Below are 19,159 nucleotides of genomic sequence, written 5' to 3' on the forward strand. Positions count from 1 at the left end.
AACAATGTATCCTGTGCTCCAAAACCGGATCAAGTCAGTCATTCTAGATGACTTTTGGCAGAAAAACTGAGTGGGAAAATTTTACATTTCCATGTCTTCTTTCCTTCACAGTGGGAGAAAATTAAAGCAAAAGGCCCTCTGTATGACTTGACTCTTACCTTTTCTAGAAAACATGTTCATTTTTTAAAATTGACAAAATTTCTGAAATAAGGGAATTTGAAAACTTATATGATGCCATTAATTAGGCACCAAATATTAAATTTGCTTTCAGTGTGGATTACTCTTGAATAGATAGAACAACCTTAATGTCAAAAACAATATTCCCATCACAATATGCAAAAATTTTCTAGCTGGCAACATTACATTTTTCCTGATTATGTCATCACAGAACAGAACAAATGCCATTTGCCAAGTTCTTTCATTGATTTTAAACAGAGCACATCAAGGACAAGTGTACAACAGGGGAAGCATAACCCATTATGCAGTAATGGATATTGCTAAAGGTTGCTTCATTACCTTTACTGGATGAGTGGCTGGTTTTTCCTTATATAAATGACACCCTTTAGACAAAACCTCTTCCACATTCGGCTGTTTAGCCTGCACTGCTGCTTCAGTTTCCTGAAAAATAAAAACACACGCAGTAGAGATTAACTGTAGCATAAGCAATAAGATTGAAAAGTCCTAAAGCTCCATGGAAAGCTGTAAAATACCAGTAGATTAGTTTCTGCTCAGGAGTGGTTTCTGGGGAAACTTATGGATAGTAGCAGCTAAGGACAAAGAGGGTCACGAGAGACAACAAAAGCAAAGAGGGATGGAAAAGAGTAATGCTAGCAAAATAAATAGTGATAGGTCCCTTCATCCTGAAGGTTTTAATAAAACTATTATAAAGCTGTCATAAATTCATACTAGGAAAGACAGGCATGAAGAATCTCATTTAAGCAGCTCTGTACTTTTGTCTGTTTTGTATTACCAGCAGATTAAAAGTACACCGGTTAACATTTTGTTCATACAATACATGACATGAAAACCATATCATGAGATGCAACAATAATATCGAATACAGGAAAATTAAAAATATTAATAGATAGCTACTATTACTAGTAGTAAACTAATACTTATCTAGTAAAGCATTTATACTAATGAATTAAAAAAGAAAATCCACAGTAGTAGTGACAGGGAGGTACAGGGAGTAACCTACCATTAGCAATGACAGCCTACTGAATAGGCAACAGCATATTCTCTAGCAACATTCTTTTTTAATCTGGAAAGGTATAATTCACGTGCCAATATAAGGCAACTCATAGAAACCCTTCCTAATATTCAGGAGCTTCATTTAATCAGTCACTAATCAAATAATGGTTGAAGCACTGCATATAGATTAAAGAAACAAAAAAAAAAAAAAAATCAAAATCACTGAAATGTGTAAAAGAAAAACTACATTTGGAGTTCAAAGATTCATATTGTTTTCATTTTTTCAGTTATATTAGGAAAAAAAAAAAAAAGAGAGAGAGAAAAAGAAAAATTCCAGGGTTATCTCAGACAGTACAATTAACTGCCTGGTTTGTTTTTGTTTTCCTCTCTTCAATCTTCTCCCACCTATTTTATAGCTTGATTACCTTGTTCTAACCAATATCACAGCATATCCACTGACTCTCCAACTTGATTTTCTGTCCACAGCCTCAGTTATCATTAGTGTGACAGCAGACAAGATTGTGTGGCAGGCTTGTCACTATCTGATCTGACACTTCATTTCATTGGCAGAAATCTGCTATTCTTTGGTCTGCAATAAACGTCTTGAAATCTATGTCATTTTTAGTCTCAGAAAGGGGCCATTTTGCTCCTCTGTTTCAACTCAACATCGAAAACATTTCTACAGTGCTGCCTGAAATTTTACTTGCAAAACTTTATGAACAATCAGTAAAAACAAAGTGTTGATAAATTCGCTATCTTTTCCCATTTGCCTTTTCAACTATTTTTTACCTATAGCAAATTAAGTGAATAAAAACTTGTGCCATTTCTTGCAATGATATTTGAAAGATATTTGCATTTAATTGCTTTTTATTAGGCATTTCAATATTCATGAGATATAACTTTAAGGATTCATAGAGAATGAGCACCGAAAAGCAATGCAAAACCTCTGCAATATTTTATAATCACCAGGTATCATAAGAAATTCTGTAGCAGGAAAAACTTTACAACTCCCAGCAGAGTCCAAGAATACAAAGATCACTATATGTCCTGGCTTAACCTGCAGCATGGCTTTACCTTTGAAGTGGATCTCTCTGTCTTCCCCACTCACTGGGTTTCAGTTTCCACCATGGACTTGGTTGGGAACACACAAACTGGTTTCTTTCAGGCTGGAACCAGTGTGGAATGTGAGGTCTAGGATGGCACCTAACACAGTCCCAGATGCCTAGGGAACTACCAGCCTTGACTGCCCTTGTCCAGCTCCCAGCACAGCTCCCCTCACTCTGGCCATGGCCCAGGACCACACGTCAGCCCCGCTGGGGCCATCAGCTCCTGCCCCAGCAGTGCAGCAGTAGGGCCAGTCTTCAGCCCCCTACAGTCCCTCCCTGCCTGGTCATGGGTCCTGCAGATCTGGGCCAACCCATGGGCCCATGTTCACCCCAGAGAGGTGCCCAATGCCCAGGGCTAGGGCTGCCCTGATGCCTCCTGGCTGCCCTGCTCCTTGCTGGGGGCTGGGATGGGCTCAGGCTGCCATGCCCTGCCCTGAACGCCCCTCAAAGGGATCCCTTCAATGGTCCCAGCAGCTGCGACAAGGATGGAGCAAAGCTGAGCACTTACGGCTCCCTCCCAGGTCATCCTCACCACTTCCCCTTGACATTTTCTAGACATGAAGAAAAGCAGAGGCTCTTTCAGAAGGTTCTCTTAAGTTTTGTCTTGTATTTGATCTGGCTGGATTGGTAATAAAAGTCATTAACAATAACAGTACAAGTTCCATGATCAGGAATTGAAAATTTAAACAGAGAAGAACCTGCCTAGGGAAAGCACTCCAGACTAATTAAAAAGACTATTCATAACAGGAGTTACTACTCAAAGTCCTGTAGCTGTAACAAAATTTGGCTGCTCAGTATTTATTTGTACTCTACCTTCTCCATTGAAATTCAAATCATGATTTACCATATACCAACACACAAATAAGCTAATTCCCCTTGTAAAAATAAGAGAAAAATTAAAAAAAAAAGGCAAAATGAATGATTGATGGTACCATGCAACTCTACATTCTGCAGAAAATAAGAAAACAGTTAATGATCCTTTTCATTGTCATTATTTTATGCTAATACTGGTATACACAAGACACATAAGAACTAAGATGATCGATTTGTACATATTATATAAACATTTGAAAAGGTATTGTTTATGGATTCAAAAGCTGTTTGTTCTTTACGGATAGAATACAGGTATAATTTTCCATAGCCAGGTAACTGAAATGTAATGTGTTTAGCTGTTAAATCACCAATTCCTTCTGCTCTACAATTTTCTGGAGTTACATGAAGTAATCTTGTGTAGTCTAATATTTCAAAAATCAATGGCCTTGACCTAAACTGAAATGCATTGTGCAAGTCTATCCAATACAGCATGACGTTTCATTTCAGATTTATGTGGAAATAAGAATAGAGATAAGAATGCAGGGGAAGACATTTTCAGTATTTTGTCATTCATTTAGACACCGCTGAAATTAACAGATATCTTGTATCTTAGACCACCAACTACTTTTTGACTGTCACACAGTAATTCTAGTATCATCTAAAAAGATCACAAAATGATTTAAACTAAGTGCACACCTGATATTAAATTGCTGCAGTAACTTTGAGGGAGCTCTTTGCCCAGTTCTCCAACTGATGGGATAGCCCCTTGATGAATTCTGTCCAGTGAACAAGTTTCCAGCAATTTCAAATCCATTTGCTAGGTGATACCCTATTAATATGGGTCGACAAGCAATGGAGTTTTTTTCAGGATACTGCTCCATCATTTAGTTCCCCAAAAGAACAAAAGAGTAATGACTGTAACATGTCCTTCAATGGTTTGCTTGCCACAAAGAGACCGCAGTTACTATCTAGCCTGTGCAGGATCCAGGAGAAGAGCACACTCCCAGAGCAGAGCCTGACATCTGCTCTTGATCACAAAAGCCAAGCTGCTACTAAAGCTAATAGGAATTGTCCATGCTCATGTCCATCAGTTTTTAGATAATACCAGAGCAGTAACTTTTTAGGAGTCCTGACTCAAGCTCATTGACTCCTCTGCCACACTCACTTTGCTTGCTGTGGGAGGATGCCTGTAGGGCAGACACAGCGCTGTTTCTGGGAGACAGAGCTGACACTGCTGGAATTGCACAATTTATGAAGTGCCTGTGAAAGGAATGTTACTTCTGGGCTGGGTGATGAATATGCTAATTAAACTTTTCACACATATGGCAAACTAAAATACATCATCATTGGAAACTGCTGTTTCTCAAACATATATAAACAACAAGAATTAGAGGCCACCTTTTTTGTATGAATTTTCAGCGGTGTTAAAATGGTGTTTCTGAACCGATGAAAGCCTGCTGCTGAATAAGCCACATTGGCTTCTGCATTTCCCACAACATGGCAACTCAACCTGCTGAAAAAATTTACAGGCAGAAAAAGTGGCAGAGACTTGTCTACAGCCCCATCTGGACTACGAAAGTCTGTTGATATAGCTCAGAACTTAGAAAATTCATACTCCCTAGCTGAAAGCAATATATTGACTAAACCTCTGGTGGTATGGCAATGGAATAGAAAGTTTGATGGCTTGACATATGTTATTTCAAGAGATGGTAACTCTCCTAGTAGACACAGACAGGCTGTTTAACATATGCTACATATGTCATAGGAGGCCCAGACATTATCTATAAAAGTATCTGCAGCACTTCAGACTATGTGTTGGTCTATATTAAGAAATCACAAGCTGTGATTCAAAATCCCTGGTAATGCTGGTAAAAGTTTTGGGATCAGTTCTCCAAGAAGATTATGTCCATGGGACATTTTCTGCAGGGACAGTAGGAGAAGATCAGGGTGATTAAACCTGTGTCTTAATGGTGAAGAACAATGCAAAAATGAAACCTAATCACAGAATCATAGAATAGTTTGCGTTGGAAGGGATCTTCAAAGGTCATCTAGTCCAACCTCCCATTATTGAGCAGGGACATCTTCAACCAGATCAGGTTGCTCAGAGCCCTGTCCAGCCTGACCTGGAATGTCTCCAGGGATGGGGCATCTACCACCTCTCTGGGCAACCTGTGCCAGTGTTTCACCACTCTCATTGTAAAAAATTTCTTACACATGCCTTGCTTGAATCTCCACTCCTTCAGTTTAAAATCATCATCCCTTGTCCTATCACAACAAGTCACCTTCAAATAAAAAAAAAAAAAATGCTTTGAAATTAAAATAGAGACTTCTTTTAAAAGTCATAACCACTTTTTATCATGTTTGACCAACCTGATAGCCTTCTATGACGGTATGACTGGCTGGGTAGATGAGAGAAGAGCAGTGGACATTGTCTACTTTGATTTCAGCAAGGCTTTTGACACCATTTCTCACAACCTCAAAGGCAAGCTCAGGAAGTGCAGGCTGTGTGGGTACATGGTGAGAGGGATCATGAACTGGCTGGATGGCAGAGCTCAGAAGGTTGTGATCAATAGTACGGAGTCTGTTTGGAGGCCTGTAGTTAGTGGGGTCCCCCAGAGGTCAGTATTAGGTCCAGTCCTGTTCAGCCTGTTCATCAATGACCTGGATGAAGAGACTGCATGCACCCTCAGCAAATTTGCTGATGATACCAAACTGGGAGGAAAGGCTGACACATCAGAAGGCTGTGCTGCCATTCAGCAACACTACTGGACAGGCTGGAGTACTGGGCAGAAAAGAACCTGATGAAGTTCAACAAAAGCAAGGGTAGGCTCCTGCACCTGGGGAGGAATAATCCCAGGCACCAGCACAGGTTAGGGGCAGACCTGCTGGAAAGCAGAACTGAATAGAAGGACCTGTGAGTTCTGGCTGGCACCAGGTTGACCATGAGCCAGCAATGTGCCCTTGTGGTCAAGAAGGCCAATGGTATCCTGGGGTGCATTAAGAAGAGTGTGAGCAGCAGGTTGAGGGATGTTCTCCTCCTCCTCTACTCTGCCCTGATGAGGCTGCATTTGGAGTACTGTCTCCAGTTCTGGGCTCTCCAGTTTAAGAAGGACAAGGAATTACTGGAGGAAGTCCAGCGGAGAGCTATGAAGATGATTAGGGGCCTGAAGCACCTTTTTTATGAGGAGAGATTGAGAGAGCTGGGTCTGTTCAGCCTGGAGAAGAGAAGGCTGAGAGGGGATCTTATCAGTTCTTCTAATCTCAAGGGTGGATGTCAAGAGGATGGGACCAGATTCCTTTCAGTGATGCCCAATGATAGGAGGAGGGGCAATGGGCACAGACTGAGGTATAGCATGTTCCACCTAAACATAAGGAGAAACTTCTTTACATTGAGGTGCCAGAGCACTGGAACAGGCTGCCCAGAGATGTTGTGGAGTCGCCTTCTCTGGAGACATTCAAAACTCACCTGGACACATTCCTGTGCGATCTACTCTGGGTGGACCTGCTTTAGCAGGTGGGTTGAACTAGATGATCTCCAGAGGTCCCTTCCAACCCCAACCATTCTGTGATTCTGTGCTTATCGGGATAGTACATTAAATTAAGATTAAAGAGAATTGATTCACAGGAAAACAGAAGCAGTAAGCAATTTCCCTTCACTTTACTAATCAAGACAACGCAGTGCTATCTAACAAGCAAATACATCAAATGTAAAAATCCAAAATAATTTGGAGGCTTTTAATTTCAAAAGTCTTAGCTTTGCACATTCCCATTCATGAGGCAGTCTAACAAGCTAAACCACTGCAAAGAAGAATGGTCAGAGGAGACTTAATTAAAATACAAAATTCAGATACACCACAGTAAAGACTGAATCTTGATGGCAGGTCAGACAGGAGTGTCAATGGCATTCTCAGTATTCACTTTAGTGGCCATATTGAGGTGGGATCTAATCCACCAGGCAAAAACATGCAGTTGCCAATATTTGAACTTCCTGAATAAGGACTTCAGTCAATCTTGATAAAATTCAAGGAAATACAAGCTTGTACCTCTTTTTTTTTTTTTTTTTTTTTTTTCCTGCATAAGAGATGAAAAGGTTTCGTAACTTCCTGAATATTTTACTTATTTCTATACAGAAAGAAAATGCCCTGTGAATATCTAAATTACAGAATTTAATTTCACCTTCCTGTCTTAGGGTTTTATTAAAACAAACAAACAAACAAACCAAACAAAACAAAAAGAAAAACCACCAAATAAGTAATTTAATTTAAAGACCATTCAGTTAGTGGCTTAGGTGGAAGCTTAGTGTAAAATTGCTTTACCGCTAAAAATATTCTGTAACTAGAAGACAAGCAATTTTATGCACCTGCCTCTAAACCTGCCACTTTAATGAGTAAATAAAATAACCATTCCTTCCCCCATTATCCTACATCACTGTTATTTTAAATGTGTGAGACACAAAGTATGATCCCAAGGCAGTGTTAGAAGCTGTCTTACTGGGGAAAAGAATACTGTGAGATTCATACAGGTTTTTCAGGTAAAGTGCACAAGAGACAGCCAACTGATTTTAATGAGAGACTGAAAAATAGATGTAACTATAGTTCTTGACCTATGTGAACAATTTTCAAGATACCTTAGAGGAGAAACAATTATTTAACAGAAAAGAGCACTACAGAGAGGACTTCTTCCTTCTGGGAGTGCAAGAATTCAATTTTAGAGTTCATAACTACTTTCTCAACCTATGAGTGCAGCATTTGTGCAGTTTGCAAAAAATGCAGACATCCTGTCTATTAAGACCTGGTGTTGTTTTTCATCATTTAGCTCCTTGGAATACCTCTTATTCCTCTTATGGGAAAAGGGAAGGAAAGAAAACAAAAAGGAAATACTCCACAATGAAATGGAAATAAGTAGGTTTCAAAATCTAAGTGATGGAAGCAAAGTGGCTGAAACAGCAATTGCCACCACTTTGCAGACTGAAGGGATGTTTCTTCCAAAGCACATTTTCCTGTTGGCTATCAGAAATTTGTGAGCTTCCTCTGTACATTTAGAGGAGATGAAATATAGTATTTTTTCCCCACACAGAGAAGTCAGTATCTATCCATCACAGCTGTCTGTGGAAATTTCCTGGAGGTACTGAAGATAGATTAAATTATTAGCTGTAAATACATGACCTGCAGATACAGCATATGAAAACAATTTGGCTATGGTGGTCATACACCAATAAAACACAGTTAATCATCCAGTTGGACTGTGAAAAGGCCCTATAAGAATAAATGTTTGAGACTAGATATCATTCAGAATATTTTGTTTTGAGGTTGGACAGGACACAGGATGAAACAGCTGCTCCTGTTTCACCTAGAATGCAGATTCTGTCTTAGTTTCAGTACATAATGTAAGTGAGATAATAACAAACCCAGGAGAACTGACACAGAAGGAAATTTGGCAGAAAAATATAATGAGAAATTATTGTGAGAAAATAAGGAAAGTCCCAATAATTTTACAAGCTCTCAGTTATATGCTCTTTTTGATGCTGAAGGACAGCAGCTTAAGAGGAAGAAAAATTACTTAGATTGTCACAGTAGCAGATCTGAACTACCACCACAGGCAACTTGACTGCCAAGTGAAATTTGGTTATAAAAGTATTGAGTCACAAAAAATATTTATTTCCTCTTGTAAACAGGAAAGAAAGAAATCAGAATTTCTTCTCTTTCATTGCAGAGGTGATGACAGTTGAAATAAACTGAATTACAAATTATTTAACTTGGGAGGGAGACACTTACTTATTTGGTCATTTAGTTCTCAGTTGTTTATTCTTCTTTCTCTTAGGTCAGGGCTTATATGCAAATTTTACTCCTGTTTTCAACTTCAGTAAATAAAGAGTTATTTTTAGAGGAGTTTCTGTCTACAAAAGGAAATTAGAAAAAATCAAAATATACTACTGTTCTAACATTGATTTGTTGATTGTAATATGTTTTCAGATATGCCTATCTTCTTTTGTTAGTCTTTAATACATCATTTAAAAGAAATATTCACGAGGATATATCTCTGTAGTTCATCTTCCAATAGTTACAGTGGCATATATTACTGCAAGTAACGGTAAAGATTGCTCCTCCAGTTTGTTGCTTCAGCAGCAGATGCAGGGGTAGACATCAGTAAATGGAACTAATGTTCTTACAGTTTGGAAAATACGTACTTTGCTAATTTCCGACTGCTTGGTGTGGAACAGCAAATGGCTAAGTTATATTCACAATCTGGGTGGTGACACTTAAAAAAAAACCAAAAAACCCTACATTTCTATGAGCAAATATGTTATCAGAAGTTTAACTTTTTAAAAATTTCACCCATTCATCTCACCCTGAATGAGGAAAAATCTAATTACTAAGTAAAAAATGAGAAAACCTAGTGAGCAAAAGTGCCCAGTGTTCAACAAGTCACAGCACAGATTTACATGGATGTACTGAGTATGGCTGGGATTAAGTTAATTTTCTTCACAGCAGCCCCTATGGTGCTATGTTTTGCATTTATGATAAAAAACAGTGCTGATAACACAGGAATGTTTTAGCTATTGCTGAGCAGTGCTTACACAGAGTCAAGGCCTCTTCTGTTTCTCATACTGTGCCACCAGCAAACAGGCTGGGGGTACACAAGAAGCTGGGAGGAGACACAGCTGGGACAGCTGACCAAAGGGATATTCCATACCATGTGATCTCATGTTCAACAATAAAAGCTGTGGGAAAGAGGAAGGAAAGGGGGACATTCAGGGTGATGGTGTTTGTCTTACCGAGTAACCACTACACCTGATGGAGCCCAAGCTCCTTGTTTTGTTTTGCTTGCATGGGCAGCTTTGCTTTAACTATTAAACTGTGTTTGTCTTAACCCATGAGTTTTCTCACTTTTGCCCTTCTGGGGGCAGTGTGTGAGTGGTTGTGTGGGGCTGAGCTGTCTACCGGGGTTAATCCACACCAATGGTTTAGAAAGACTTCTAACCCACCACTACTCATTTTTTCACTGCAGAATTTGCAATATTTAACAGGTTGACTCTCTTTACAACAGTATCTCACAAGAGATATGTGCCCAATATCTCAAAGCTACATTTACTTGGAATTTAGTACAAGATCTGGAACAGTATAGACTGTTTTCCACATTATCACTAACTTTAGTGTTAGAAGGAACTAAGATTCTTTTAGGTGTATGTTTTTGTATTTACTCAAAACATAAATAAAAATATTTTTTACACAAATATCAATTAAATTAATATAGATCAAGTCAAACTTGTTCAAATCTCTATCAAATACCAACAATTCAGTTCGTTATTAACGTATACAAAAATTAGAAGCTATACATTCCCTGCTTTGAATATTTATTAGGTAGTGATCAGTTCAAATCAAATTAAATCAAAGCTAATAGGACCTTCTGTCGATATAAGCAGCCATTTGTATGGGCAGTTCTTCTGCTTCCAGTATTTTATAATTTTATGTGGTCAGTAGAGCAAAATACATAATCTTACTGAAGAGGAGTTACTGTTTAATAAATTACATGCATTATCCAGAAGAATGATGAAGAACTTTCAAGAATTGGGTTTTCAAGAGAAAGAAGGCTTTCTGCTAAGATAAGAGCACATGAAAAAGAACACAAACTGGGACAATCTTAGAAAACTGTGTTTTCTGAATAGGAGAGGAAATATCCTATCTCTAAAAACCTACCTACACTGGAGCAAGCTATAGTTTTGGTATTGGCTTCACTAGAAACTTGGTAATTTGCTCTGTCATTTCTATAAGTTTCCTCCTATATTTCTTTGGTCATTTGTATTATGCTTTTCTCTGGGACTAGTTCCTGAGTTGTTATTAATAGTACAAGAAGGAAGCCAAAAGGCAAAGCTGAGGTACAACCTCACTAGCTTCCAAGCAACTCACCCACTCTTCCAAAAAGCTTACGCTTTCAAGAACAAAATCACATATTGATTTACTAGTCAGCCATTATTTCCTAGAATAATACAACCACACATTAAATACTTGTTCACTTTTCAAAAATCTTTCCTCTCCTGAGACAGTGGGACATAGATATGTTTTGGAACACATTCCTAAGTCTGTTTACAGATTAGAAAATTTATAGAAAATTATCTATTAGGAAAGTTTTACCACGTTTTCACAATCCATTCACACTTAATATTGTTTAATATTCTTGCACTTGGAATAGTGTTGTTTGGTTGGTGGTTTTTTTTTTTTTGGGGGGGGAGAGGCGGGGGTTTGGTTGGTTGGCTGCTTTTTGGTTTTGGGGGGTGGTTTAATAGAAGTTTGGATACAGACTGCATAAATCTAAATGTTCAAAGCTGACAAGGAAAACTTTGAGTAGGTTGCTTCTCAAAGTCCCATAAAAAGATTTCTGGAAAGAGCGATAGTTGATTTATGCATAGAGTATCAATCTCTAGCTTCTGTGAGTTGATTAAATTGACATTTAGTGCAGATCTTAATAATGTATTGAAAATAGGAGCAGTTTAAATAATCAAACAATATTTCATCATCAGAAGTTTTCACAGTTCAGCCTTTTGTTAAATCAGAAAACAGATGTGAGAATACAGTGAGATGTCTGGGGTACGTATTCCTTACTTGTTCATGTGGATAAATTATACTGCCTCTCACTGCATATAAAGACTACTCATTTAAAAGGATGTTAGCAAAATGAAAGGGTAAAAGTATAAATAAATAGTTAAAATCAGACTTATCAGCCTAGCTTGTCAAGCAGACACTGACAAGTGAAGCCTGATGGAACAAAAAATACAGCAATGTCCAGTTAGTACTTTCGTTCTCTTGTGTGGGTGAATTTTATTTGTCTACAATTAGGTTTGCTGCTCCTCAGTCATGCTCCTCTCTTATGGTCTGACTGGAGGTTGTTGAGTATATAATGAAGTGATTGACAAGAGTTGACAGCTTTCCTATTGTCATTCAAAGCTTATCAAGGAAAAATCCCAAATACAAGTTATTTTTTAAGAATAAAATTATTCAATTTTTTAAGGATGGCCTATTTTTATCTGCCAAAAATGAACACAATATGTTATTTTAAATATATGGCAAGTGATCACCATAGACAGTAAATAGGTATTAATACTACACCAAGAGACACTTCAAAGCTTCTTTAGCAGTGCAGGCAAAAATCAAGGTTGTGTAAACCTTTGAAAAGTCAGTTATAGAGGAGTACAGAAGGGGTGAATGATGACCCAGAAGGTAAACTCCCACTGAGTGAGCAGGGGGAAAGGACCAGTGAGATTGCAAGATGATTTGGAGGCAAGGTGGATGAAAAGCATAAAGTGGGTTTTAATATTGTCTAGAGAAGAAGATTTGGAAGAGTTTAGAAGGATTTCAGTGAGCTAGAAGTGGGATCAGGAATTTCTGCGTTTTGTCAACTCTTTCCCTGTTCAGAGCGTCATTTCTCCATTCATTCCTTAAAGTGCAAGCACTCACATTTCTATTCATCCGCTCTGTGTCCTCATAATCACTTGGGTCTCCCACAATCCTCCTGGAAAAGTGTCTTTCAGAGCAAATAGCAGTGCTCGAACAAAGAGAAATTCAGAGGATGTGCAGCTTTAACCTGCTCCTATTGTCGGAGGAAGTATGGTGACCCCTAGGGCTTTTAGGAGGCAGAGGAGCAGACACTACTACTTCCCAGCTCCCCTCCACACTCTCTTCTCCCCATAACCTTCATTCCACCCAGCACAATCTGAGCTCTCCTGAAGAAGTAAGGAGCACATCAACAGACATTTTTAGAATGTGTAGGATAGCATTGTCTCTTCAGGTTGGAAAAGAGCACCTCCAGTTCCTCCTATAACAGCAGGGAGAACTGGAATTATACTCAGTATCCCAAGCCACTTGACCCCAAAGAGTAAATCATTGCAATGGCAAAGAATTTGTGGAAGTAAAGTATTATATGCAAATAAACCCCACAAAAATGTATTCAGTGGTTATATGCATATTATTAAAATAAAATCCAGAAATGAAAACCAAAACTCTAAGCACTGTTAGCTCAGTGTATCCATATCTTACACTGTGCAGCATGTTCAACCAGAAAAATATAGAGGAATACAGAATCAGCTTGGGTGAACCTCTGTATTTTCATTTAGTTGTAAATATTTTTCTATGCACCTTTTGCTGTCATTGTTCAGAAAAAAAATGCAGAGAAGAAAAGATGCTGTTTTACACACACTTTGACCCAAACTAGTTAATGGATTCTTTGACTGATTTCAAAATATTTCTTCTACAATCAAAATCTAAGTGTAGATTTTGAGAATATAATAGATAACTTAGAAGGTGAAACAGCACTTAAACCACAGAATTTAACAAAACATTAGCCATGAAACTACAATCACAAGACCTGTATGCCTAACAGATCGTGTCAGCCACAGTGCAGATCACAGCTCACTGTTGAAAATTCAAGGGGTGAAATTCAGGCAAAGAGATTCCATCAAAAAGGATTTTTACCAGACACTCACTGTCCATCTGGCCAACTGTTATCAAGGTCTTTCACATATGACCAGTGAATCTCTAGCTTTCCAAGAGATCCAGAACAGGCCAAAGGCATTTGTCCTGAAGTGCTCTACTACCTTTAGCTGTTCACCTCTGGTAAGCAGACTTTGTTTCCACAGGGTTATGCAGAAAAGATAATAATTCTCAGAATAATATATATGCACTGAATCAGACAAGTTCAAAAAGACAACATGAAAATGAAATGACAGCATTCTGCCCAACATTAAGTTCTAGTTATACAATTCTGGCTGCAACTCTGGATTAGTTCCTCGGATGAAGAAATAACGCTATTTTGAAATAATTTATATTTGCTCTTTAGACAAACGTTTAAATAAAAGATTAAAATACTCTGAAATTTTTGTATTTGTTTTTTCAAAATACTGCAAGCTATGTGTTTTGGCATTTCCTTTAAAAAATGTACTTAAACTCAGTTAACATAAAGAAACTCAGGAGAAATATTTTCAACCTGAAATTCACTTGAGAGGAGATAGCCTGGCAATTTAAAAAAAAAAAAAAATCCACAATTCAACCAGTTTTCATAGGTAACCAAGAAAATAAAATGGTTTTCTTACTTATTTTTGTGCAATATGAGCTGGTAACTTCTAGTATTCCCTCACTAAAGTGCTGTTTGTTACACTAGAAGTACTGTGTGGGAATCAGAGCTAAAATGCAACTCATGAAATTATTTTCAAGATTACTTTGTTGGGTGTTTAAATACAGAATTTACTTATATGCATTTACTTACCATTTTCTTAACAAGTGTTAATTTGTATTTTCAGGTTACTAGGCCGTAAACATATTTTTATTTTTAGATTCCATTCATAAGGGACCTTTCCAGCCCATTTTTTCTTTATGCAATTTGCTTGTACAGCTATATGGGTTTCTGAATGATTGCTCAAAGCTGTATGTAGTGGTGGCAATGACCCGGCACACCACAGCTAGAGATTCCATTCTGTGGCCAAAAATTGCAAAATCACACTCCAATTACATAACTAGAGACACCTTAATGGTAATTATACAAGCAAAACCCAGCAGTCACAACATCCTACAAATAATGATTTTGACAAGAGATGCAAAATGTTCCTACCAACACGGGTTAGATTTTGTTATTCACCAATTTTTTTTCTGTTTCAAGGACTACCAAAAAATGAATGCTTGGAAAAGAGACTGTTTATGGGGAACTTATGCACAAGAGAGAAAAATTCTTGTGATGAAAAATACAGGCAGTAAAACAAAATTCTACAAACTCATATAAATTTGATTTTTGCTCTTTCTTTTCCACGTCTTTCTTCCTGCAATCAGTCTGGCATTACTCCAGCTGTGTTAAAACTGACAAAATTTTGTAGATTATAATCTACAATGAGCTAGTAGTAATCAACAATCAGTTAGTGGTATTTTCTATTGTGAATAAGGCTACTGAGTTAAATAATAATATTTGAAAAGTGTTTCAGTAGACTAATATTTATCATATATCAAAGGTACTAGCTATTTGTTTTCTTGCTTAACAAAGGTGGTTTTCTCTGGACTGCACTTCTGGACACAAAAGAAAAAGAAGAATCAGCATGTTTATTATGTTAATTGAGCAGGACTGAAGAAATCTGTGAACTTAAATTTTACAGAAGACTTAGATGCTTAGCTTTATAAAAATACTGACCCACAGATTTCAAAAAGTAAATATCAAAGCAAAAAATCTGTAGTAACGGCTAAAAAATAGCAGTAAGTAGAAACACTAGAAACACTAGCCTAATTTGACGCTTACTTATCTCTCCCTTACTAGATAATATACTTGCAATTCTTTACATATTTGGGTTTCTAAAAATTATTTTAGCTAATTATTTCTTGTTGACTATGTCACAACACAATAAAACTTGTGTACACATGTGTACACACACGTAGATTTTGGATATAAGTGGTTTGGTTTTTGACTGTAAAAAACCCTTTAACTCCTGCCAAAGGTATTTCTTTAAAGCCTTAGCACTACACAAATGTTACACAGATTACATTTTAAAAGTGCAATCTGACTGTAACAGATTGCAGAATGTTAATTTTATCTTAGTCACAGTTGCAGTAGGTTGTGATAGGAAAGCTTTTACTTCTGTTTTGTCTTATCCAGTCATTTTGATATTTATATATTTAAGAAAGCCCTACTATTTTAGTTCTCTTAGACTGATACTTGACTTCTGAATCTAACAATTCTTTAAAGCCTTCTGGGGTTCTTGTGGCAAGCAACAGTGAATATCTAATCAAAATTCTGAAGGACTTGGGGTTCTATCATATATAGACCTGGGATTAAACGGGACTATGAGGAAATAAATATTTAGAAGAAAAATAAATTGAGGGAAATCAGGATAAAAAGTTAGACTGGAGGTATTTTCTTAAGCTGTCAAACAACTAGTGAAGCATCACTTGTTATCCTCCCTTCCAGGATTCCCCTTATTCTTTTTCTTGCAGGTGCAGTAAATAAATCTCAGCAGAACAGTCAGTAGGAGGAAATAAAGGTCAGTGCTCACACAAGTTCCTTTGGCCATAATTCTGGAGCTCCATAGATTGTTGATGCCGTAGGCAAAGCTGTTTCAAAGTGTAAAGTATAGGTCTATAACCACATGTTCAGAATAGCATATCCCTAAATGGTTTAAGTATATTAAAGTTGGATGGCTGGATCAGAATAAATACATTTCAAAGTGCTCATGTAAGTCCTTAAATATTCCATTACTGAGGCAATGCAGAAACAACTACACCTTCCATTATAGCAACATTTGCCACTTACTTAGACTCTGATTAGCTAACTTAGCCACAATAACCTTGTGATTAAAGATAGATAACCACTTTATTATCAGGACCACAAAAATAATTGCTTTGACCGTAACAATAATTACTTTTTGAAGTAATACTCATTAGACACTCTGTATTTGCTTTCTTATCTGAATTAGAACAACAGTAACGATGGTTAACAAACAGAGTTTAGAAGAAAACTTCATTACTGCCTATGAATGCAATACTGGAGCTCTCTCTAGTTTGGTAAACAAAGCAATGACAGAAAGACAGAACTGAACAAACTCAGTTGAGGAAAAATGTGCAGGTTTTTAACTCAACTGTTGAAGTAATTTACTACAGGATGTGATGACTGTCCATACCCGGAAATGAGAAACCAGTCTTCTTGTGGTTGGTTTCCTTTTGAGAAAGGTGTGTTGCAGTTCAAGTAGGAAATAATTCAGACAACTGAAAGCATTACTTCATAGAGCAGGTCTGACTGGATGATCAGAGCAGTATCTGCTGACCTCAAATTGAACTAACCGTACTAATTCTATGCACATTTCTGAGAGATGACAAATAGTTGCCTGTTCAAAGTCAGCTGCAGGTTTGCCATATATCATGCAATAGCTAGAACAGGTCTTTCATATAAAAATGTAATATTTCAACAGTATATGATGGCCCATTTTAGAGACTCTTGTTTATATTAATGTTTATCACAAAGAGAATATTTGACAGAATGTTGGTCAATGATGTCTAGGTTAAAGAGAAAAGTGGAGACCACCTTAGAATTTCGTGCATGTCTGCACCTCAGTAACTGCTAGGCAGCTTGTTTTGATGTTAGTCTAGTATCTGCTACTGTTAGATGGATATCCTCCTCTCCATACATTTCTAGCCTAAAGAATTGCCAAGGTACCATGGGAAATATATCTTAAAATACTGTGAAAATCCCATAGATTTGAAAGAAGCAAAGCTATGCTCAGAGAGGCCAACAAACAAGGCAGAAGTGGAGCTGCTGCTCTTTGGAACCACACGCAGACAAATCTGAAAAGGCTGAATAAAACTTCCTTACATCAAAAATCACATCACATATTATCCGTGTTGTCCTGCAGGACCACAGCTTAGCACTGGGGGGATACGGTTGCATTAACAGTTGCAAAGCATCCATGACTTCTTAGGATTCAGGTTTACTCATGCCACTAAGAACTAGGGCAATATGACCAGCAAAACCATTAAATTTGAATGCTAAGGAGTTACAAAATGCACATCTTTAGCTCTGGATTTTTATTTACAGAGTGAAAAATGTCACTCAACATAACTGAAAGCAGGATTAAGAAAGTGGGCTTCACTCTGGCCATATGTTACCAGTACTGAGAGAAGTACTGATAAAAAAGAAAGTATCGGCGTGTAAAAAACAACCACAAAGTAAGAGCTGAATTTCAATATGTCCATACTGAAGGTGTCTCCTGACACGTCTATATCCAATGGCTATGGCTGCAACACCAATAACCTGGACATCAGTGCTGGCAGAAGATGTGCTGTAAACAAAATTGTGGTGTTAAGTATTTCTATCTTTTTATATGTTATAATGTAGACAATTTTTGTAGTATTTTCTATGTACCATTTTGTAAAATAAGGAAATGCATGCTGATTTCATCAAAGTTTGTGAAGGATAAACACTAAATCATGCCAAATAGCTATCAGAATGAGAATAACTTTAGGTCAAAGAGCAAATCTACAGAGGTCGTACTGTTAACTTGGAAAACTAGAAAAGTCCGAAGACTTTTAGACACAATATGAAATATATTTTAGCTGCATAAGAAGCTACATTGAAGGTACATTGCAAACCCAGAAGTGTTCCAGTGGTCACAAGCAGCAGTAGAGTCAACAGATTCTTAAAGATGTGGATTTTCTGCCTTCCCTATCCAATATACATAGGTATTTCACAGCAGCAGTCTGTATTATGCTATTATTAAGAAGAGAGATTATATCGATGTGGTAAAAAAAAAATATTTAACACCTAAAAATAAATAAGTTATGTCTCAATACTTCAGATTGGTAGCTTGCAAATATGCATTTTAATTTTTTTTATTATTTGGACTTTATTTTCTTAATCTTTGTTTACAGAAGAAAACTGTAATTAAGGATTAATAACATGAGCAAAGAAAATAGTGCTACAGATGTTTTTTAAACCCTGGGAATAGAGAATCCTTTTTCTTATTTATTAAATGATAAATGAGTGAGTTATTAAATCCTACTTGGGATTTTAGAAACTAACACTAAAAATTATGGTGCCTAAATGAAGACCTGGGTTCTAACCATGGCACTGTGGACTCTAAATAATGGTTAAGAAAATTACAAATACAAATTATATTGTCATAAATATGTGAGGGTTTCCTGAGCCATGCTGTCATGTGGATAGTAATTTAAAAATATACATAAACATCATAATCACATCAACAATGATTCAAGAGCACACGTATTCACATGCTTGACCTAATCAATGCAGACAGCATGTTAGAATGGATCTGAAATCTGGGGTTGAAGTTGAGTATAATATGAAATATTGTCAAAAATAGGCTGCTTTTCTAAATAACATCTACTCTCTTTTGCTGTGTGTTTTGTTATGATTAACAGTCTCAAAACTCTTACTATGTTTATTCTTAACCTTGAAAAAGTTATAAGAACCCAATTTGCCTTTAGAGATATCTAATAAAGAGTCTTTAATTTAAGAGATTCTCTCCTTGAAAATTATAGTCTAGGTAAGTCATCCGGCAAAAAGCTTTT

General features: G+C 37.1%; 1 protein-coding gene across 5 annotated transcripts in view; it reads right to left on the minus strand.

Annotated features, from left to right (window-relative positions):
• Nucleotides 1–19,159, minus strand: part of DMD (dystrophin) — a gene marked incomplete at both ends in the record, with an annotated part of 1,256,016 nt that overhangs the window by 371,511 nt on the left and 865,346 nt on the right. For all 5 annotated transcript variants that reach the window (XM_080362523.1, XM_080362521.1, XM_080362520.1 and 2 more), the window contains one exon: nucleotides 517–618. In XM_080362523.1, the coding sequence (XP_080218649.1) occupies nucleotides 517–618 (102 nt within the window). The remainder of the gene's footprint in view (nucleotides 1–516; nucleotides 619–19,159) is intronic.

The sequence above is a fragment of the Nesoenas mayeri genome (assembly GCF_963082525.1).
Source record: "Nesoenas mayeri genome assembly, chromosome: 1".
Taxonomy (NCBI): Eukaryota; Metazoa; Chordata; class Aves; order Columbiformes; family Columbidae; genus Nesoenas; species Nesoenas mayeri.